At 37.2% G+C, this 22,735-nt stretch overlaps 1 protein-coding gene across 1 annotated transcript in view; it reads left to right on the top strand.

Annotated features, from left to right (window-relative positions):
* ERP44 (endoplasmic reticulum protein 44) overlaps window positions 1–22,735 on the top strand; it is a 47,048-nt gene that overhangs the window by 21,719 nt on the left and 2,594 nt on the right. The window contains exons 4-11 of the mRNA XM_079300248.1: window positions 923–1,038; window positions 9,643–9,827; window positions 10,217–10,332; window positions 14,140–14,197; window positions 15,532–15,648; window positions 18,926–19,037; window positions 19,491–19,632; window positions 22,611–22,713. Of these exons, the coding sequence (XP_079156374.1) occupies window positions 923–1,038; window positions 9,643–9,827; window positions 10,217–10,332; window positions 14,140–14,197; window positions 15,532–15,648; window positions 18,926–19,037; window positions 19,491–19,632; window positions 22,611–22,713 (949 nt within the window). The remainder of the gene's footprint in view (window positions 1–922; window positions 1,039–9,642; window positions 9,828–10,216; window positions 10,333–14,139; window positions 14,198–15,531; window positions 15,649–18,925; window positions 19,038–19,490; window positions 19,633–22,610; window positions 22,714–22,735) is intronic.

The raw sequence follows: 22,735 nt of genomic DNA on the forward strand, positions 1-22,735 counted from the left end.
AGCAAGATCTGCTCTTCACTTAGATGTTTGCTGTTGCAGACATAACTGCATCCCCAGGCTGTCAGTGTTAAGTTTAAGGTGGGTTTCAGTGCAGGCTGGTTTATTGCAAGTCTACTCCTTGAAGTCTCATTCTCATAATTTCTATAGTGCCATTATGCATCTCCAATTTAAAAATTTGATGTATGTTTGGAAGGACAGAATATAAAATGTTATGTTATTGACATATTAGCAATGGGCTTGTGCACTACTGTTACCCTAAAGTTACTGAAGCATCTTTACAATCCTACCACCTTTTCTGTGGGCAGAAAGAGAGAATTTGTTTCAAAATCTGACATTACTGGAAAAAGGGACCCCTAGGGTTCTCTTTGTTCTTACTGCTGTAAAAGCAGTGTGCTCAAATTCTGCCAAACCTGAGCAATAATATAATGCATAATACTTACAACTTGTATTGTAGAAAATGACCTGTGATATTTCTTGAAGGTGTAGGTGAATATTTCAATCTCAGCAATCTAAGGAACTTATTTTACCACATCTTTAATATCACTTTCCATGGGGTAATTCAGGTAGAAGAAAATTAACAACATGCTTTCTAACTAGAATATATTTCCTAAAGGCTTATAATTGATTATTGGTGTTTCCTAGGGAGATAAAGCAGGGGAGTATATCTTGAACTATGTATTCTTTCAGAATTACTTTTTTTTCCACACCCTATTTATTCAAGTTACTTTTGAATGATTTTTATCTGGTCAGTTACTGGGATGATTACAGGTAGATGTGATTTTTCCCAATGGCTTTTCTTTCTTTTCTTTTTTTTTTTTTTTTTATTTTCTTTTTCCTTCAAAGATTGAAATGTTCCAGTAGTCATCAATAAAAATATTTCAAAGTAATATTTTGAAGTCATGGTTTTGTGTTCTGTTTACAGGTGCCGCTTCAGCCAAATGCTGCATCCTATTTTTGAGGAAGCTTCTAATGTAATCAAAGAAGAATATCCAGATAAGAATCAAGTGGTGTTTGCTAGAGTAGACTGTGATCAGCATTGTAAGTAAATCCCGATTTAGGTTTTTCTGTGCTGTCCTGATACCAAGTTAGTAATTGTAATGAAGAATATGCTAAATAGCTGTGCAAAGTGTAGCTGTATCTGGCTCATCATTTAACCCTGGGTTGCTTTTATTACATCAGCAAACCTCTTCTTCCAAATTTGTCAAGGTAATTTCCAATGTTTCTTTCTCATTGCATCCATCAACATCTTTTTTTTTTTATCAGTTCAGCCTATCTCATTTAATGAGGACAAAAGGGCTGTGATTATAAATTGAATTGGCTCATTGAGGTTGGCTGTTGCAACAAATGATGCAAGTCTTCACAACCAAGAAGAGGAAGGGATCACCTACCACTGTTAGCATGAAGAATATGTTCTGATCAGATCTTCTTTCCATCTCAGAGTTATGGTGGGGGCTGTAAGGTTCCTTTCACACAGCCAGGCAGGGATCAGAGCTTTGCTCTGCTGTTGTTACACATGCCAGAAAACAGTTGTCTGTTTGAGTTGAGTTTTCCCCATGCCCATACATACATGAAAATGATATGCAAAATCTTATTTTATGCTGTTACTAATCCCTAAAGTTCCTTTTAAATCCCTTAATAAGTAAAATGTGAGGAACATCTGCTGCACATTGAAAGGCAAATGGATAGTAGCAGGATTTTTATTACACTATTGAATCAGCTGTGTTGTTTTGTGCTTTTTGGAGAACAGCCTTTCTAGGAATAACTTCTTTACAGTGGCTTGTGAAACCCAAAGAGTATTAACAGCAGAAATTTTGTTTAATCAGTACTGATTATACTATTTGGGCTTTTTAAAACTGTTAATTTGTAAGAACAAGCATAATTGGAAATTGACTGATCTTTTCATGTACAACAAAACTTGATAGAAAGTTCTCACTAAAGAACATAGTAACATCAGCCTGTGCAGTTGCCTTTTATTCTTAAGGTTTAAACTAACTGCTGAAGTCCTTACTTTAGTTGCTGTAGCTTCACTTGTTTGACTCAGAGAGTCTGGGCTGCTGGATACCCAGTGTTTAGCTATGAGATGTTCTTGTTTTAGCAGTTATAGTAAGGAAACATTTTTCTGACCCCCACCAAGTGCTTGAAACACTTCAAAAGTTTGTTACTCATCCTTCTCCTGGGAGTACTTGTAGTGGGCTAAGTAGTAGGTGGCAGCTAGGAGTTTTAGTTTTTTTTTTATTTCTGGAGCATGGCTGCTGTTGCAGAAGATGTAAAATGTGAGAATTAAAAATAAAGTACTTTATTGACAGGCAATTTACATTGTCTTTTTGAATTGAAGTAACAAAGTTGTGCATGGCATTCCTAGTTTCTAGTATTTATTTGCTGGGTTTTAAACAACGGTTCATTTCATGATGCACAGTTATTGGGCATGTCCTTGGATTTTAATGTGTACAATAGCAGCTTTTCAGTAATAAATTGGATATTAATGTATTATCAAGGTTGAGCCTGCTGTAGTATTTTGCTGAATGTTGGTGTCAAGATTGTTAGTGGTTTGGGATTTTTTTACTCAAGCTTTATACTTTTGTATGTGTTTACTTATTTTAGGAACACTAGAGGTTTTATGTCAATATTTTGGTAGTTTGTTATGCCATCAAATGTAGATTTCATACCACTAGTAATTCACTATGAAAATGGTGTTCTAGAGATGGTGGATTATTTGCATTACAAATGATTTGGTTCTTTTTGAGTCCAAGGCTCTGTAGGGAATCCAAATACATGATTTCTGGCCACTCAAAAACAGCTTTCAGAATGGTCACTCAGGCATAGATACTTTCTATTTAATGCACTATTATTGAAGCACACTGCAGGGCCCAACAGCTCCCACCAGCTTCTGAGGGTAAAGCAAATTCAAGAGAATTATTGATGTACTGCCAAATGTTTGATGCCTAATGACAAAACCATCGTTCTGTCTGCTCTTATAGCCAATATAAAGATGTTTTTCTGGAAAGTGATAGTCCCTTGTACATATTGTAGCTATATTAAATATATAGTTAACTATATAATTATTAACTTTATAACTATAAATATGCATATTGACACTATATTAAACCTCTGTATGTGTTATATTTTACACTGGTTTATAGTATTGTGGAAGATAATTATACCTGAAATGTGTAGGCAAAGTCACCAGGCTTTATTTAAGCTGCTGTGTAATGCACTAAATGTAAATCAGAAGCAGGTACTCTTTTTTTTTTTTTTTTCCAAGACCACATCCTTTTATAACTTAAGTATCCGAGTTGTGCTACGCTGTGTCTTGTTAAAATCTTTGATGGCTTTGATATGTTCAATTTAGTAACTCAATTTAGTAATTAAAAATTAGACACCTCTCATCTAAGAATAATACCTAGTAAATGTGATCTTCCGTGTAAAATTACAGAAGATCTTACTGCACAGACATTATTAGGAAGGCTTTGTATCATTGTTTGGGGTTTTTTGTTTACTTGGGGTTTTTTGGCTGTTTTTTTTCCTTGCTTTTTAAATCATTTGTGTTAAGCAGGGGTGTTGGAAACTTGGTGCTATAGATTTCCTGTGTTTCTGTTCTATGTAAGTGAATATTGCAATCTAGAACTCATGTTTCTCTGGGGAAGAGTTTATATTTTGGACAGTTTCTCTAAACATGAGGAGCTGTTGTATAGAATTTTTGTAAATTGAAGTATTATATATTGGGGGTTTGATTTCACTGCACCATGATTTTCTTTGGTTTTTGAGTTAAATAAAAAATAGTACCTAGTTTGAATTTATCTTTATGCCTCCAAACAAATCAATTTCTCACTGGGGATACGTAAGGAGATGCTTTGCTGGGCAGACTGTTTAGGGAACTGTTGATCTTCCATTCAAAATGTGTCTGGGAATGGTATTTTCCCTCAGTTTCATGAGCTGCTACTCTCTGTGTGTTCCTGCAATGTGTGCTCATGTTACTAATTTTAGTCTGTAGGGATGAGATTGTGTTGCTACTGTGCCTTTGTTAAATGATAACAAATTTGGAAGTTCATAAAGGAACCCTAAATGAAACTCTAAACAAGCATGAGGATTTCATTGTATTCTTGTCACTTTGCTTGGGAAAAAAAATCAGAGAGTTATCTTTGGATAAAATAAAAAGTGTAAGTGATTTGGAGAGGTTGTTGATGGCACTCCTCAGGAGAGCCATTTTATTAGTCTGTCAGAAGGTTGTGGGATGCCTACTGATGAGGCCCTGCTTAGGGCAGGCGTGGCTGTTTTGGAGCTCCTTTGCAGCAGGAGCTGCTACCAGAGTTAGATACAGAATATTGATTGCTTTCCTTCTATCTGTTTAGGTCCATCATACAAGTCACCATTATCACAATCACTGGAGTAGTGTGCCTAGTTCAGATGGTTCCCAAGTTTCTTTCTAATTCTGCTTCTGAGTATTCTGCCAGGGTTTATGATTGCTTGCAAGTGTCACAAGAGCAGTAGTTTAACTGGGGAGAATTTATGGTGTGTTATGAAAGTAAAAAGTACCTATCAAAGACAGATTTCATTTGTCATCTGTAGTGTGCCCTGGTGGGTACCCTGAAGGACTTCAAAAGATGTTGACTGATTTCAAGTGTGCAGGCAGAATACTCACTTGGTCATTCCAGCTTCAAATATACAGCTGAAAGAATTTGTTACTTTTGAGATGGAAGATATTGCAGAAAGGTAAGGAAGAGTTAAGATGATTTGACACACAAAATAAAGTTTAGTATTAGATCCAGAAAATTCAAGCTCTCTCTATATGTAGCTGTGCAACTCCTACAACCATCATATAACACCAAAGATAGGAAATGCAGTACCTTGGGTTTGTGCTAGCTCTTCCTCAGGCAACATGAAAAGACCACCCCCCTCTCCTCTAGGAAAAGGGACACTGAGTATTTTCAGAAGTTATTTTTACAGGGCTTGAGTTTTGAAACTTTGATTTTCTTTCAGATAACTTTTCAGGCTGTTATAGTATATATAGTATGTTCAGTATGTGAATTCTTCAGGTGGTGCCTTATATAAAGAGGTAGGCATTTAGGATAATTATTAGTATTGTTCGAATCCTACTGGACACGTTTTTTGAGAACCAGTCCCATAGATTTAAAATCTATATATTTGTTTAGTCATAGTGTGAATTATGGCCCTGAAGAATTACAACAGTGTACTGAGTTAATAGTGACCCTTGTAAGTATTGCTGGTCCTTCACTGGGAAGGACTTTCTTTGCTATATTGTGGGTGGGAGCCTTCAATACAGTGGGTCTTGGTGGAGTTTTTCAGCACGTCATTCATTATACATTTAATTTCAACTTGGTGGCTATGGAATTGAGGTTCTTGGTGACATGGTATCTAGCTATCTGAACTTTGGATAGTGTGTTGTGGTGTTAACCTGGAATGGTGTGCTCTGAAGCATTCTGAGAAACAAGACACTGGCTGTGTGCTTGTTTGAAGCTGTAACTTGAGTAATGTGTGTAGACACCATGAGAAAAGCCTGAGACACCCCAAAAATGGCCTTTGGTATTCCTTTGAATAGAGAAACACATGATGCTCTGACAATGGTGAAATGGGTGACAGTGCAAGAGATACGATAAAGATACAGATCACAAATGATAGCTCAGAAAACCTGCTTTCCTAAAGATCTTGCTCAGAAGGTGGCATGGGAGATGTCTTAGAAAATGTGTAGATGTCAGGTTTCACACAAAAGTTTGTTTCAAAACAAGAGCTGCTGTTTCTTCCCTGTTGTAAGACAGAACTTTGCTCAGGAGAAGTATCTACCAATACAGTGCATCTCTGAAGAGAACTGGGTGACTAAGATATTCCTTTTGGAGTTGGCAGAATGAATAGTGGAAAAAGGTCTGGTCAGTTGGAAATGGTTGCATGTCAACAGGTAAATGTGCAAAATGAGGAGGAATTATCTGAATACAACAGTCATTGCTGTTGCTCAAAGTTTCTGATTTATAGAAGAAAAGATGATGACCAAGTGTGTTGTAGCTTCCTATCATAACTAATGTGAAACTATTCTGGTAGTACAGACACTGGATTTATGATTTAATGATTAATTCAGCAAAATACAAACATAAGGTTTATTCCTTTTAGGTACCTTCATATCTGAAGAAAATAAAAGATCATAAAGTTGTAGTTGGGAGACTTTTTTTAGGTAGGTTGTCCTTGTCTGTGTCAAATACCTCTTTTCATCAGAAAATGGACAGTGGGAATGTCAGGAAATATTTCTGAATTTAATTTAGGATTTACTATAACTAATGCAATCTGTGAATGAGCTCCAGCAATATTTCATGTATTTGCATTGTGTATTTCCAATTTTAAAAGGAATATAATTTTGTAGTTGCACTGCTTATGCTAACTCTACCTGTATCAAATGCCAGGGCTTAATGAAGCATTTAAGGTTTACTCTATTTAACTTTTGAATTAATTCAAACAATTTTTCATGTACTTGCATTTTATTTTTTGTAAAAAGATGGTTTTCAAATACTGAGTTGTGTAGGAGTGTCATTTCTCTGTGTTAGTTCAAATACTGGCATTCATGGAATCTCAATGTAATTTGTAAAGATCATGCAAGTACTGACTTATGAAATAATGTTTGAATTCAGCTTTGAAAGTAGGCATTTATTAACATTAATTTCTTGCACAACTTCAGCCCTTGATGAAGATCCACATCCTGAGGTCCTGCAATCTCCATCTTGGAGAACCTGCATAACCCCCTGAATGCCCATTCTTCAGCCCTTGCATCCTCCTATAGCTGTGGAAATAATATGAGAGAAAAGTCCATGTTGTGAGACAAAAAAGTGTGGGGTTTGGTGTTGTCTTGCCTTGCAGTTCTGTAACAGGAGGAGTGATTAATCTCAATGTGTTTCTGTGAAATCTTGACACATTATGCTGCTCCTTGTCCCTTATCAGACCCTGGTCAAGGTTGAGTCAACTCGTGTACTGTCAGACCAAAGGTCCTCCTATCAGCAGGGGAGAAGGGCAGCAAATGCCTGGCTTGCAGATGTTGTTTGTCTTCTACCAAGCAAATATAAAGTGATTCCTTCCTGCTGTACTTGCCACCTTCTTGCTGGCAGCTCTTAAGTACTTTAACTAAAATGTGGTAGAGTTTAAGGAAAGAAAACATTATTAATCTAATGTTCATTAATGCTGAATATATTGGCATCCTCCCTGGAGAAATTTGTATGAATTTGAAATAAAAGTGCTCTTCACTGAGGACATAAAATGTTTCACCATAATTTTAGCTGTAATTAGTGCATTAAGAAATGCACTTCTGGGATATTTAGGAAACAAATCAAGGTCTCTTAGTAAAAATTGATAGACTGAATTCTGTGCTATTTTATAGTGATGCAAAGATTTTTAGGAACTGGACTAAGCTTTGAAGTTGGGAGAGGCTAGAGAACATTTTTGTGGAATAGACCTGGTTCTTATTCCTTTGCTGTGCACATTTTGTTTTCACTTCTCAGACTCATCTAAGCTGTGCAACTGGTACAGAGACCGTTTTCAGTAACTAAAGGCTGCAAGTAGGATTAGTACTGTTCTAGCAGCAGTTGAAATTACTGATGGTCTCACTGAGAGGTCTCCAGGCAGCATGGAATTCAGACTTCTCCATTCTCTTTAAAAAAGAGTAAGTGTAAGACAGAAAGCAAAACTGCTTTGTGGTAAATGTATAACTGAGAAGGGAAGTTTTTGTCAGAGTGGATTTGTTCTCACATCATTCATTACTGTGCCACATGTGCTCATGGACACCACTTGGTTGCCTTCCTGGTGTGGGCTAATCCAGGTCATCTGAAGGGTACCCTATGGCTTGTAAAGAGTCCATGAAAAGTAAGAACACATGTACAGGCCACCCTTGCCGTGCCTTCTACTCTCTGTTGACTGAATGGAACTTCAGTCTCCAAAGGATCAATCAGTTTGCTGAATTCACCACTCTGTCTTTCCTTTAGAAAAGTGTGGTGTGGTTGACTGGAACAAGTCTCCTCAAATGGTTAAGTAGCTCAGGGAAGATGGGCATATTTTGGGGGCATTTAGTTGAAATTAGGTCCAGAGGTATAGCTAAACTGCTTCCCACTCTGTAAAAAAAGATAATCAATTTTCACAGGGTCTGTGAGATTTTTTTCCCCTATATTTATTTCTGGGGAGGAATGAACAGGAGGGAATAAAATAATTAAGCAAAGCAAAAGTCATAGGGAAATGGAAATCTATCTGACATTACATACTTTGTCTTTATTGTTTGTTTTTATTTTTGCTTTCCTAAGAACCCAAAATATATATGGTCACCTCATTTCTTCAGTTCCTCCTCATAAAATTGTGAAGCTCTTTCCTGGACTTCAGCCACATCTGAAAGGGGGAAGAGCATTCAAAGCTATTAACTACTTTAAAACTTTGATTAAAGCAGTTACTGAATATTGGAGATGCACAAACCCAGTTTCTACACCATAGCAAAGGCTGCTGTAAAAACTCGAGGCAGCTGGATCCTGCTCAGTGTGCCATGAATCACTTGCTAGTTATGTGTGAGCTTTCCCATCAGTGTGTGGCTGGGAACTAGCTGCAACTCCTGTTGCAATTTGCTGTGTTCCAGGGATTTAGAAAGGGGGACAAAGAGACATGGTAAGGACTCTGCTGGGGTGCAGTAAAGAACCACATTAGTGCCTTAGTGGTGGTTGAAGTTAAGGGGCACAGGATGCACATGCGTGGGAAACTGGACTATATTGCTTCTGCTTAGCTTTCTTCTTTGCTGCTCTTCTAATTTTCCTCTTAAAAACCTTTTTCTGTTTTTATTCTTTTACATTTGTAAGTCTTGTGAATAAATAAATAACAGACCTGCTACATAAAGATGAAAAGAGTAGTGCTCTTGTCCTAGATTAATGCCAATACATGTTACTTCGTTGTGTAAAGCTCTGTGTGGTCCAAGTCTAGAGGAAAACTGGACTGCATGTATAGACATGAATGAAGATGTGTCTTGAAGGGAATGATGATACTGGTTGACCAGAGATGTGTTTGCCTTAATTTAGAAACCTGGAATTTTATGTTTGTTCAAAACCTGAACACCTCAGAACTGTAACAGCAGTCTTCTGGCCTTCACAGCCTTCAAAAAATACTTTGCACAGGGTTTGCATTCTCAAACATTTTAGACATGACAGTTGTATTTCCAGCATTACAGTTGAGATGAAAATCATAAGTTTAAAGAAAAATAGATGATTTATTTTATTAACGCTTTCTCAAGTGGCTTAACTGAGATTGGCAAGCTTTGAAGATTCTCATGTTCCTACTATGCCCTCAAATTTGCCTTCCTAGTTGTTTGTAGGAAGTGTACTGAGTGAGTATACATGACCAAGTTGAGTCTCTGCTTAGTGCAGATTTTGATAATATTTTTCTTTATGAAGATTGGTACATGGGAGGAATATAGGCATGACGGTTTTGGGGGCGTTGTTTTTGTTGGGGCTTTTTTGTTTGTTTTTTTGGGGTTTTTTTTGCCATCTTGTTGCTTAAAGATGCAGGACTACTGGTTCATAGATTCCACATACAGGCAGACATATACATGCATAAGAAACCATGTATAGTGTATTTCTGTATTTATAAGGCTTTGTTTTCATTTTCTTAATTTCTTTTTAGCTGACATAGCTCAGAGGTACAGGATAAGCAAATACCCAACTCTGAAACTCTTCCGGAATGGCATGATGATGAAGAGGGAATACAGGGGCCAGAGATCTGTGACAGCAATAGCAGATTACATCAGGCAGCAGAAAAGTAACCCTATTCGGGAGGTCCAGGATTTGGAAGAAATTACTTCTCTTGATGTAAGTGTTTCTATTTTCTTCCTTCTCAAGATCTTTTTTCAATGTTAACTTGTGTTTTTGTAAATTAAGTGGAAAACTGGATCATTTGCAGTATTACAAATTAGTCTGGTGTAGTCACTTTGAGCTGCATTCACTCCACTACTAAGGTATTTGTCTTGCTTTTAAAAATTTGAAAATAATCATATGTTGTATTTGACAGGATACTTTTAATACTCCTCACCAAAAAATGCTCACAAGGATTCTTCTGAGTATAGAAAAGGCAAAAAAGAAATAATTTCTGCATTTACTAACTGTTGACTGAATGGCATCTCTGTATTTAATATCTATAAGGAGTAATGACAGTTTTTGATAATTTGATGCAAGTTATAATTCAACCTTTGTTTTTACAGCGCAGCAGAAGAAATATTATTGGGTATTTTGAGCAAAAGGACTCTGATAATTACAGAACCTTTGAAAGAGTAGCAAATATTTTGCATGATGATTGTGTGTTCCTCTCTGCTTTTGGGTAAGTTTTGAAAATTCTTGATTTTGTGACTTAATTTTTGAAATTCTGTTAATGAGGTCTATATAATTTAATTAAATATATTTCTTTATTATTTTCAGTGTGGCATAACTGAAGAGACTAAACCTTAATAGATAAATACACTAAGGTGTTAGAAAGACAAAATTCATCCTTGCCTTAATGTTTGCAGTGAAAGTAATCTTTTATTTTTGCTTCCTTTTTCTTTTTTTACTATTCTTTATCAGTATAATTTAAAGGTACCTGAGGAGGTTTGAGTGGGGGAATGACAGACATTTGTGTCCCAAAAAACATGTCCCAAAGCATTATTAGAGGGAGAGGATTTTTTTCATCATAAAGTTTTATTTTTCCCCTTTCTTTTCTCTGTAAGGAAAGTAGTTGCTTACTCATTTCCTCTTGGTGTTAGGGGAGCAGACCTTGTTCCAAAATACCTAATTTCTGTTCCTGGGCCTTTTTCATGCAAATTTTATGTTACTGCACAGTGTAATAGCTTAGAAAGAAAATTGCATTGATGAGTTACATAGTGTAAGTCTAGAAGAAAAACCTGCAGGAATTCTGATTTCTCCTTGTACAGATTTACAGTGATATTTCAAAATACTAATCAGAAGAATAGATTGGGAGGGATTCACTTTTTAAGTAGCATAATAAAATAAAAATGTAGATTCATTCTGCAGTGTTTAATGTGCCAGCACTGCCCAGTTTGAAGTGATTGAGCATTAATGTGATTGTAGTGGTTTCCAGTCTATCCACTGTTGCAAAATAAGGAATTTGTGTGGGTTATGCTGGATTTTGTGCTGCACAGAGTTGCCTCAGGAGTTTTTTTAATTAGATGTAGTGGAGAATAGCAGAGAAACTGAGAGGATGTATCATGGTAGAAAATGTTTCATCTGTTTGAACAAAACCTTTCATCAGTCACTGATGCCTCTTCCAATATGTCTCTAAAAACAGTTTGAGGGTGGGGGAGAGTGTTTGTAGGTGCAGGAGTGCACATGGCTTTCCCTTCCTTCCTTCAGTCCCCACTTAGGTAAGGCTATGACTGTGTAAGCAGCCCTGGCCATGGTTTGTAAATCTGTGGTCTGCAAGTCTTATCCCCAGTGAGTGCCATTATCTCAAGTGTTTTCTGATGGGTGCATCTGTCCTTGTTCTCAGCACAGCTAGTCTTAGTTGCTATTAGAATTTTATGCTATTTTTTTGCACCTCATTCAACTTCTCAGTCTTTTACTAATAAGTTTTTTAAGTTATTTCTGAAGATAGCACTACTTTCAATATTCACTCTCCTGCTTTTTGATTCTATTCATCTTTGGTTTGCTGTTTATCAATTGCATATGATGAGAAGTAGTTTCCCACCACTCAGTGTTTGCACTGGGTTTTTGGGCACTTGTTCTTGAAGTAGGTGCTATGGGGGGTTTATTTTTTGTTTGGAAATTAGCAATAAGCAGACATAGTAGAATGGATCACAGTTTGATTATTCATAACCTGCTTGTGTAAATACAGATTGCACAGCAGGTTTATCATTATTCTTATCTCCAGACACCCATTCCCTTTCTAGCCTGGAGCTGTTAGTGCTTTAATGTACAGCCTTCCCAACAGCAACTTTGGGAACTAAATGTTTTCATCTCTCAGTAGCTGGGGCTCTTCAGCTTCCTAAAAAATTGTATGTGAAAAGACTTTCAAGGGAGATGCTGGCTACAGATCAGTGGTTTTTATTCAGATTATACATAGCAAAATTCTTCATGGGGAGCTAGCATTGATCAATTGAACTCTTCTGACTGAGCATCCTGGCAGCCTCTGCAAATGACTTTTGGTTTTGCTATGGACAGAGTTCAACAGCTACCAAAATGGTTTGGGGAGATTACCTGAGTGGTGATGTTCAAATTTCTCTTAAGCTAAAATAAAACAATCAGTTTGACAGGAGAAGAATAGTTGCTTGACTAACTGCTGTCAAGACAGAACTGTCCCATTGTGCCAAAATTATTCTGGCTTTAGGTAGTTTTAATAGCTTATTTAAAAACTCTGTTAATAGTACTTAGTTGCAGATGATTTTGATGCTTAAAGCTGTTCTTAAATCAACTGGTCCTTAGAGTTCTATTAAGATCTGAAGTGACCACAGAACAAGATTATTGAAAGAAGACTTGTAAGTAGGAGGAGATAGATGAAGAATCTGATGAAGAGATTGTTAGAGGTAGATTTTAGAAGTAGAGAGGAATGAATCTGTAATGTTTGTGAATGTGGAAGAGAATGTTGAACAGGAAAAAAAAAAGCTGAAAATACTTTTATCTAAAAGAGCTATGATGAACTAGAAGTAGAATGTAAGTAACCTGGAAGAAATGAATAAATCTAGGAATTGTTTTAATTTTACATTAGCAAGTAAATGCATCAGGGGAGGGTGGGGAGGTTGTATGCTTTTCAGAGATTCACCTTGTACATTACTGCTTCAAAAAAAGACAAAACAGCAACTGGAATGTTTCCATTTTAGTAGTTGTTTTAAAAAGGTGTATCTTCAGGCATTTGGGATTTTCACATCATGTCCCCACTTTATTTGGGTTATCTGAAAAAAAAAAAAAAATCAGTCATAACTGCAGCTACTGGAGTGGAAGAACACAGAAGAGGACATTTTGGGTTCTACCACAGGGCTACCCTACAGCATATATTTCATTATAGATTATCATCAGCTTAGCAAGCAGTGGTTGGGCAGGTGGCTTCTATGGCTTCACTTTCTTATTCTATGAAGGTTTATTTGGGATGCAATTCTTTTACCTCAGTGATGATTGTCACTAGGAAGCCTCAGTTCACGCTATGAGGAGAGTCATGTTGGGAATACAAAAATGCATTTTAAAATACACATCTCTTAATTGATGCAAGTACTGGTGGTGTAACATAACTCTGCAAGGCACCTTTTGTATGTGATAAGAAAAGGATAATTAGATCAAAAGAAATCAATATAACATAGGTACTTTGAGTTAAGCCTTATGATGTCTGTATTTTTCTTGACACTCGAAATTGTTCAGACCCTTGGAAGATTAGCAGTCATCTTGCAGTGAGGTAAATTCAGATAATTTGACTTCTCTTTCTTTTCTGTCTCCTCCATTGGATACACAGCTGTTCCAGCTTGCTTGAATAAGAGGTGATAATTTTGGAGTACAAACTAGCAGCTTTCAGGGCACTTTGCTGTGATTTGGGGTAAAACATTCTAAAGGCAAGAGAGTAACTTACCAAGATGAGGTAGTAAGGTGAATTCCAAGGAGGAATTGTATGTCTTAGAGGTACACACCTATCATCCATGGCCACAAACTGCATGCTGTGTCTTCTCTGCAGATGTGTTCTGAGGGTAAAATGGACTGTGAGAATCACTTGCCATCCGTTTTCTTATTGCTTGTCCCTATAGAACACCTCAAAGCCCTGTAAATTCTTAGTGAAAACAGTGGAACAGGAAGAGTAAATGCAAACAAGAATCCACCTTTCTCTTTGCATCTTCAAGATTATTTTTAATTCTCTGATGGTCTTTACCCAAAACTGTCCTGGCATTTATCACTTGTCACTTTGATGCCTTTAGTTCAGATTACTGATCTTAGGGGTGCATCTTGCTGACTCCCTTAATGCCCTCTTAATCCAAGCAGGCCAAGTTTCTTTGGAGTCACTTTACAGTTTACTTTAAAAATGAAGGATTTCAATTCTCAAATTATGTACGGGAAAAAAAGTAAGGAAAGGATAGGAAATTAAAGTATGAGTTTTGGTATCTCAGTTATTTTATTTGTCTGTACTAAGACATGCTTACTGGTTGGTTTGTTGTAGGGCTATTTCAAAAGCAGAGAGATTTAGCGGAGACAATGTAATCTACAAGCCACCAGGGGTAAGTGTAACTATGTATTTTATTTTGATTGTTGTGATTATATGTGAAAACAAACAAATGGAGACTGTATTCAGATCATGCGGTGTGTTACTGCATCTCAGATCTTAGTTTTATTTCATCACTAAATAGTGTGAGGAATAGGATCATAGAAATTGGTGTTTTTGAGTTAATGAAAAAGTTCAGTCTCACGTGTTAACAGTTAATGGACAGAACCTAAATCTATCATTTGAAATATTCATGTCCTAAAAATTAATCTTTTTTTTTTTTTCTGAGAAACACAGTCAACATATTATGTGTAGAGATACTGTGTGTTCTGCAGAACTCTTTAAAATCTGTGAAGCTGGTACACTTCATGTTTTTCAAAGCAAGTGACAATTACTGTGTATTTTTCTGACTATTGACTGTTTTGTGTGCCTTAGTCCACAAGTGTTGAGTTCTTCTGTTAATTAAAATTTAAAAAAATAATTAATAAAATTAACTGCAGGTTAACAGACTCTCATAAACATAGTTTTACTGGAAAAAAAGATCAATACAGAAGAAAATCTGCAAGGATTGATTGATAAAGACATATCTAAAAATCTGCTCCTTTCTGAAATTTACTGTATGAAAAAAGCTGCTTACAAAAAGGAAATAGATGCAAATAGACCTGAAGGGGTAGGGAGATTCTAAACATTTTTATTTTTTTTCCGACAACAGAATGTATTAAGTTACCTAATTTATGTGGCATTTCTGAATTAAGGTGTGCTTAATCATGGCCACAGCTTGCAAAGTCATGCTTCACTTCTTGTTAACCAAAATTGTAATTAAATTAAAGAATGCTAGCACTGAATTACAAGTTAAAACTACTAGCAAATAAAGGAAAATTATTATTTATTCATATCTCTTTGGCAAAGCAAATGTAAAATACCAGTTTCAAGTCCTGTAGGACATTGAGTGGGTTTTGATGAGTCTTTGTAACTATCAGCATGAAGCAGCTCTCTATCTGCATTTAGTGTAGGTCTGGAGATACTATTTCTCAGCCTAGCAGAAAGCAGAAATCTAGCTAGCCCTTACTTGAAGCATCTCTAATTTGGAACAAAGTATCTCCCATTATTTATAAATTGTCTTTTAAAATTGAGTTGACTGCAAAAATTATCATATGTAATATTTATTTTCCATTTGTTCTTTTATCACATAGGCTATACAAATCTTGCATGCACAAAGTTGAATACTGGCATAAGATTAGTTTTCAATATTTATATCGATATTGTTATTTTATGTTGAGTGGGTAATCTTCCTAGGCAGCAATGTCATTTTTACTTTTTCTCATCCTACTGTATTTTTCTTTTCAATAGGAAAATGCTCCAGATATGGTGTATTTGGGCTCACTAACCAATTTTGATTTGATTTATGCATGGACACAAGATAAATGTGTGCCACTAGTTCGAGAAATCACATTTGAGAATGGGGAGGTAAGACTTTTTCTACTCTTTCATGTTTTTTCTTTCTTAAAACCAAAATGTCTCTTTCAAGATCCCTAATCCACATCAAAGAACTTTGTGTGTTTTGTTTTAGGCAGAAAATGGCTGTCAGATAATGTCTTTTCATTCTTTAGGAGCTTTTTGGTTACTCTTGAAATTCACTGAAGGCAGATCTGTGGTAGTTTCATACTCTACCAAAGTTAGAAGTTCTAATTATAGAATAGAGGGAAAGACCTCTAAGATCATTGAGTCCAGCAGTTAGCCCAGCACCACTCTGCTCAACACTAAAGCTTGTCCCCAGGTGCCACATCCACATGTTTTTTTGAGCACTTGCAGGGATGGTGATTCTACTACTTCCCTAAGCAGCCTGTTCCAGTGCTTCACAACCCTTTCAGTGAATAAATTTTTCCCCATATCCAATCTAAACCTATCCTGCTGCAACTTGAGGCCATTTGCTCTTCTCTTCTTCACTTGTCACCTGGGAGAAGAGCAAATGCCCCACCTGGCTACACCCTCATTTCAGGAAGTTGTAGAGAGCAATAAAGTCCCCCCTGAGCCTCCTTTTGTCCAGACTATAAACACCCTCAGCTCCCTCCCACTGAAGTTAATGTGAATGGTAGAAAAATATGACTGTATTAACCACTTCAAGTTTGTAGCATCTCAAAAGGAGTATTTGTACATAGGTACAGAAACTGTTTGAAAATCTGCCAAGGTTTTTCACAAATTACAGTATGTTTTCCATACTGGATGAGAAAACAGAGAATTAGTTGTGATTCATTCACAGTTTGCGCACTTCATTCTTTTTATCCGGAATCTGCTGTTCTGGGCACATGCAGCACTTCAGGTTTCATGGCAGAGGGAGGGACAGGGTGGTTTTATTCAAGCCATTTTTATTGACTATTTTTTAGTCAATCCTGCCAGCTTTTATTGGGAAGTTCTGATAGCTAGCAAATCTTAATTCTTCATGTGCATCTTAATATGTAAAAGACGCCACATGTTGACATCTTTAGAAGTGTGTAGTGGATTTTCATGGTACTTTTCTCATGGTCAAACAGGATTCTGAGCCTTGGAAGCCAAGGTTCATCAATTTTAGCTTGTACCTCATTCTGTTGTGGTTTCTCTGGTTGTTTCCTTAACCCTTGATTCCTGCTTGCTTAGGCAGATAGTTACAATTGCAATGTGACATTTTGCCTGGAAAAGTTTGTTTCAAAATTTCAGTGTTGCTGATACGCAAACAAATTTAAATATGCCAAAATTGAGATACTTCTGCATTCTGAGATTGTACAGTTATTTAAATGGGCTCTTATTGTGCATATTGCACAATAAAAACATAAAGTGCTTTGACTGCCAAACTGTATTGATGGCACTAGAATACTCTTGAACCACACAGTAATTGAGTTCTGAAGCAGGGTTTTCTGCTTGAGAAGACTGCCCATTTGAGACAGCTCCTGTGCTTGACCAGCAAAGGCTGTTTGGATCAGGATACCATTCACAAGAAATCCCTGTTTAACCAGTAATCAGGCACTGTAGTTCTGTGTGAAATCAATGCAGTGAACCTATGTGGTCTAATGGTGGTGCTGAACTGTGAGGTTTTGAACCAGTAAGAAGTTTCTCAAGGGCACACAGAAGTGATGTGGGAAGCTGAGATCTAATGGAAAGTCTTTTGATTTTCTGAGCACCAAACAACACAATAGCTTTTGAGGGTGCTTCCATTTGTCCTGCCTGATCAGTAAGATGTGATATGAAAGCTGGAACAGGACAGGAAACAAAGGGAAGACTTTATAGAAGAATTTTAGCCCTTATGGAAGGGCTAAAATTAGCAATGTTCATGCCAGCTATTCTTACAGCCTTTTTGGAGATGAATTATCTTGTGGATGTAACTTGCTGAGGTTGTCATTTTAGCTGCTTGCTAGCAAGAGAAGACTTTAGAGCCAGAACACCAAGCTCTATTTAGGAGTTCTCCCTCTAGAAATGTACCTGCTGAAGTGAGTAGGGAAATGGAGCTGTAATTGTAGTGAGACAAAACAGACTTTTTCCTATCCTGTAGTAGGAGAGGAGGCTGAGACCCAGCTGCATTTGTGTGTGTAAAAATGAGAATGACCAAATATGATTAGTCATTGTTTTAGGGATGGATTGGGAAGTTTGGAATTCAAGAGTACTGAAGTTATGAGGATCTCTGCAGTCTTGTGTTTAAAAGACCATGCTTCAGCTTACCTGATGGACTTGGTTGAAGGAAGAGCAAAAGCCATTTCATGTACCCTGTGAACTGGCTGCCTACTGATAAGGAACATCTTTTCTTCAACTTACTGCAAATTGAAGATATCTGAAGAAATGCTTCTATTTGGCAGCAGAACAAGCCACTACTATCTTTCTCAAAAAGCACAGTTTTTATACTGATGTAGGCCAGAATCAAAGCAATAGCAGCACTTGCTTGTTACACTAGTTGTGCAAATGGAAGATAGACAACTGTAGGCATTTTTAGATGATAAATGATCATTTTTTCAATCAAGCTGTAATGAGTAGAGCTAACAAAAATCACTTTTGGAGAAAGCAAGTGCATGTTGTTTGTGTTTTGTTTTGTGTTTGAGTAAAAGAAAAGTCCTGAATAAATTATTCATGGCAATCCTGTATTTATCCATCTGTGGGCAGAGATCTTTAAAAGGCATGGGGCTGCAGGGATGCATTCCTATGAGGAACTAAAGTTTGCCTGTCCAACAAAGGATGACCAGTCAGAACACAGTTACTGCTTGGAGAGGAGTACTTGATCATAACTGCTCTGGCTCTGTCATTAGCTTCTGCTTTTCTCTTTTTTGGTGAGGAGGGGATCAAGTTATTCAAAGACACTTATGTTATGCTAAGAAAGCACCAATTTACTATGTGGATAAGCTAGAACTGGATTCTAGAATGCACCCTCAGCCTTTTGTAGCATTTAACACCATGGTACTCAGGCCTTATTGTAGTTTCTCTGAAGCTGCTGTGTTTCTTCAGAATCGGATTATTTCTTTTGCACAAGTATTCCAGTAAAAGTGTATCCCTCCCCAAGATGCTGATAATGACTTGTTCTCATCCTTTATCTATTGTATATGATTAGAAGAAGGGAACTGTAGCACTCAGGTATCTCAGAGGAAGGGTCAGCAGTTAACATCTTTAGTCTTGCTCTTTCATCTGTTTTGAAAGTAGAGATCTCACTGAATTTGAAAATTGTTGGAATCAATTTGGTGCCCTTAAGAAATGGAAGAAATCAGTTTGTCATTTGTTTCCTGTGCAGGAACTGACAGAAGAAGGCCTTCCTTTTCTCATACTTTTCCACATGAAGGATGACTTGGAGAGTTTAGAGAAATTCCAACAGGAGGTTGCACGGCAGTTAATAGGTGAAAAAGGTGTGTAATAATTGCCACTACTTCTTGGTTTTACTGATACAATATTTTTCAGGCAGCTTACTGGAGTGGAAGTAAAGGCCAAACAGAATTGTAGTTTTCAAGCTCTTGAGACTGATGGGCTTGATGCATTTTTGACAGTGAGGACCAACTCCTCTGGTAATTATTAAAATAGGTGCACAATTTATTAGTAAGTAACTTTCAGAAATCCTTCTTGTCTAAATGATTTAATGTGTTTTGAGAGGGCATTAAACAAAGCTTCAGTTTGTAACATGGGGAAAAAAAAAAGCAACTTTTAAGAAAATCTGTTATTTTGGTGGTGGTGTTTAGACCTATTATCAGGTTTTGCATATTGTACCTATCTAATATATCCACCTTTATAATACTTAGGAAAGTGGTTTCAAGATGATAATAAAAAAATCCTAACATGGTTTTTTGTCTGCTCACAATGTTAAGGTACAATAAACTTCCTCCATGCTGACTGTGACAAATTCAGGCATCCACTCCTCCACATTCAGAAGATTCCAGCAGACTGCCCTGTCATTGCCATTGATAGCTTCAGGCACATGTATGTCTTTCCAGACTTCAGTGACTTGTCGTAAGTATTTTTCTTGGTGCATTTTAATTTGAGAAGTACAAATGAAAAGGCTCATACTTTAATCAGTATGTGGCAGGAAGATGAGCAAATCTGGGATAGGTAAGGCTGCCTCCATGTGATTTAGTGTCAGAGCCTTAAAGCAGGATGAGCTGGTGTGAAGTCATTGTTTAAATGGAGTTGTATTACTTTATGCAAGAAAAGAATTTTGTATGAAGTTCTTAGATGGTGATCTTCTTTTCTTTCTCAGTTTTGCTATTTTCCATCATGGTTAGGTATTTGGAGCCTGGCATGGTGTTTTTAGTAGTGATCTAGATATCTCAACTTTTAAGATTGAAAATACTACATGGAATGTTAAGTACTGTATTATTCAGAGATTGCTGTAAAATGCAGCATGTAATAATTCCCAGCCTGCTGGTTTGGTTTTTCCTGCAGTGCAGGAAAATTCTAGCCTTCCTTCATTAGTCTACACCTGGTAAGCTGGCAAAGAAATGGTTGTGTGAGTTTGTGAAATTTTCCATGTGCAACTTGGAAAATGGCCAATCACTGGCATGTTTGTCTGGATAAAATATGTGACAGCAAAGTACCAGGGTGCTGAGGTAAAATACTGCTGTGGTGACCCTCATTACCTCAGCCTGACTCTATGGTGTGCTGCCTTGCAAGCAGATATTTCTTGCATGGATCAGTAAAGGAATGAAGATGTGTAAATGTTCTCTTCACAGGCTTTCAGCCTGAGACAAGTTCTCTTTATCTTCTGGTTGGGTGTAGAACTCCAGTTTCTCTCTCAAAGGAGGCAGCTGCACATAACACTGCCTGCTAACTCCTGGTTAGATGTTTAGGCTGGGGATTTCATTTTTGCCGAAACAAAGGATTCAAAGCTCAGACTTAGCATGCAATGTGAATGTAATATCAGTTCTAATTCTGCTATTCCAGGAGACATTTTTCTGCCCGAGATGCTGACAACTGGGAGGGTAGTTCAAATGTAGTTTCTTTCTGTAATTCTCCACAAGCTTGTCTATAAAATGTTGTCTCTGTTGATGTATCTTGGATAGTGCTTTTCAAATATCTGAAGCTATGTATGTTGAAATTCTTGATAAGTAACTATTTTTCTCCCTGTATTTCTGTTTGGAAGATTGTATTCACTGCACACCCTAGCAAAAAATAGCAGGATACTTGCATTTTAAAACCACTCTTTTTATTGCCACTTTTTAAACAGCCCTAAAACAAATTAACATCTCGTATAGAGATAGTACTGATGTTTAGTTTAGACTTTGATGTTATGTTTCTTAAATGTTCAGTTTCTGTGAAATGCTGTCAAGATAATGAGAGCTACTTGCTTGATGTGTACCAGTTGTCACTTACAAATGAAGCTGAAAGAGATGTCAGGATTGTAGACAGTTGCCTAATGATAAATAATTACTCAACCTTACTCTAGGAGGTTGAACTGATACACAGAAATAGCAAAACACAGTTTGGGAACAAGGTCTTGGAGCTCCTGGGAAGATACTCTTTTGTGTATATATATATATAGTTTGGATATTTGGTTTGATTGTTTGTGTTGTTTCTTTGGTGGTTTTGTGTGGTGGTTTTATTTTTAAATAATAAGCAAAATCTTAATTCTGAGACTTTCATCTACCACTTCAAGTAACCTTCTGGACTCTTATAAACTGGCCCCAGGCTGTCTCTTGTAACCTCAGTGCTGCCACCAGCCAATAGGGTTTGGATATGGCACTTTCAGAACTGGCCCATTAAAAGATTTTCTCTCTCCATAGGGAGTTCATTGTCTTTTTGGAGAGTAGGCACTTGGCAGCCTAACGAGCCTAACTATTTTATCCTCATCTATTGGCCACCTAGCCCTGTTCATCCTGCTGTTCCAGGCTGGAAATGATAGGCAAGAAGTGTCCAACACATGGATTGTAGCTTCTCAGCAAGAACAGGCTAAGCTACATGAGGCTGCAGGCACCGAGTGCCCTTGCCTGCATTAGGAGACGAGAATGTCTCCAGCAATGTGCCTGACCTAGAACAGGGCAGGAGCCTGAGGAAAAGCAGGGAGCAGTAAGTCTGCTGTCCCTATAACCAGGCTGGAATTAACCCCTTTTATCTCCATTGGTTCTAATTCATGATCTCATCTGGGATGGGAAGAGGGCCCTTGAAGTACCAGTGTAATTCTGATAGGTGACAGACATTGCTGTAATTATACCCTCTGAATCAATATTTGCTGTAGTTTATCTATAGAGTTTTCTGATGATCTTAAATATTGTTGATAGTTTGTCTGACCACACTTTCTTCCTCTTTCCTAAATGTAATAATAGTTTGATGAGAGACACCCTACAAAACCTGTGTCCATTCATGCATTACCTTTAGATTTCATGCATAGTGCTCACACTATAGTTTCTCTCTCATCTTTAATACTTACTAGATTAACTCTTCACTTTGAGATTTTTAGTCAACTTGACATTTCACAAATAAAACTGGATGCTGTAGTTAAGCACATTTGCTGTGGGTGACAGTAGATGATCTCAGATTGGATTTACATTGATATCCTCTTAGTGCTTATCTGTGGTCTGTGTGCAGTTGCTGAGGCAGTAGAGAGCCTTTCAAAGATGTTTTGTCAATAGTGCTCCCCAAGTGTCATTTGTATCTGTAAACTGTGCATTTGGAACCTGCTGTTCCCTCTTACATTACGATTAGTGGGGAGCTGAAGGGAGTTTACAATGAAGTTATTGGCTGGTACAGCTCTGTGGGAGTTATTGAAAAGATGAAATACTTGCTGTGTTCTCAAGAGACAGTGGAAAGAAAAAGAAGCTGGTGGGATACCTTAGCAAGCCATGTGGCTCCCTGTCCCCTCTATTAATCACCTAAAAGTAGGCATAGTGTGCTAGATAAACAGAAGTTGGCTACTCTTAGCAGTGCACTTTTAATCTCCTGTGTTTGGAGTTAACTTGTAATAAACGTGGGTGTTTCTGTTGAATTTGTTCCAGAGTTCCAGGTAAACTGAAGCAATTTGTACTAGACTTGCATTCTGGAAAATTGCATAGAGAGTTTCATCATGGCCCTGATCCAACTGATGTAGCACCTGGTCAGGTAAGGTTACAGCAAATGCATT

Source organism: Erithacus rubecula (genome assembly GCF_903797595.1).
Source record: "Erithacus rubecula genome assembly, chromosome: 3".
In the NCBI taxonomy this organism is placed as follows: Eukaryota; Metazoa; Chordata; class Aves; order Passeriformes; family Muscicapidae; genus Erithacus; species Erithacus rubecula.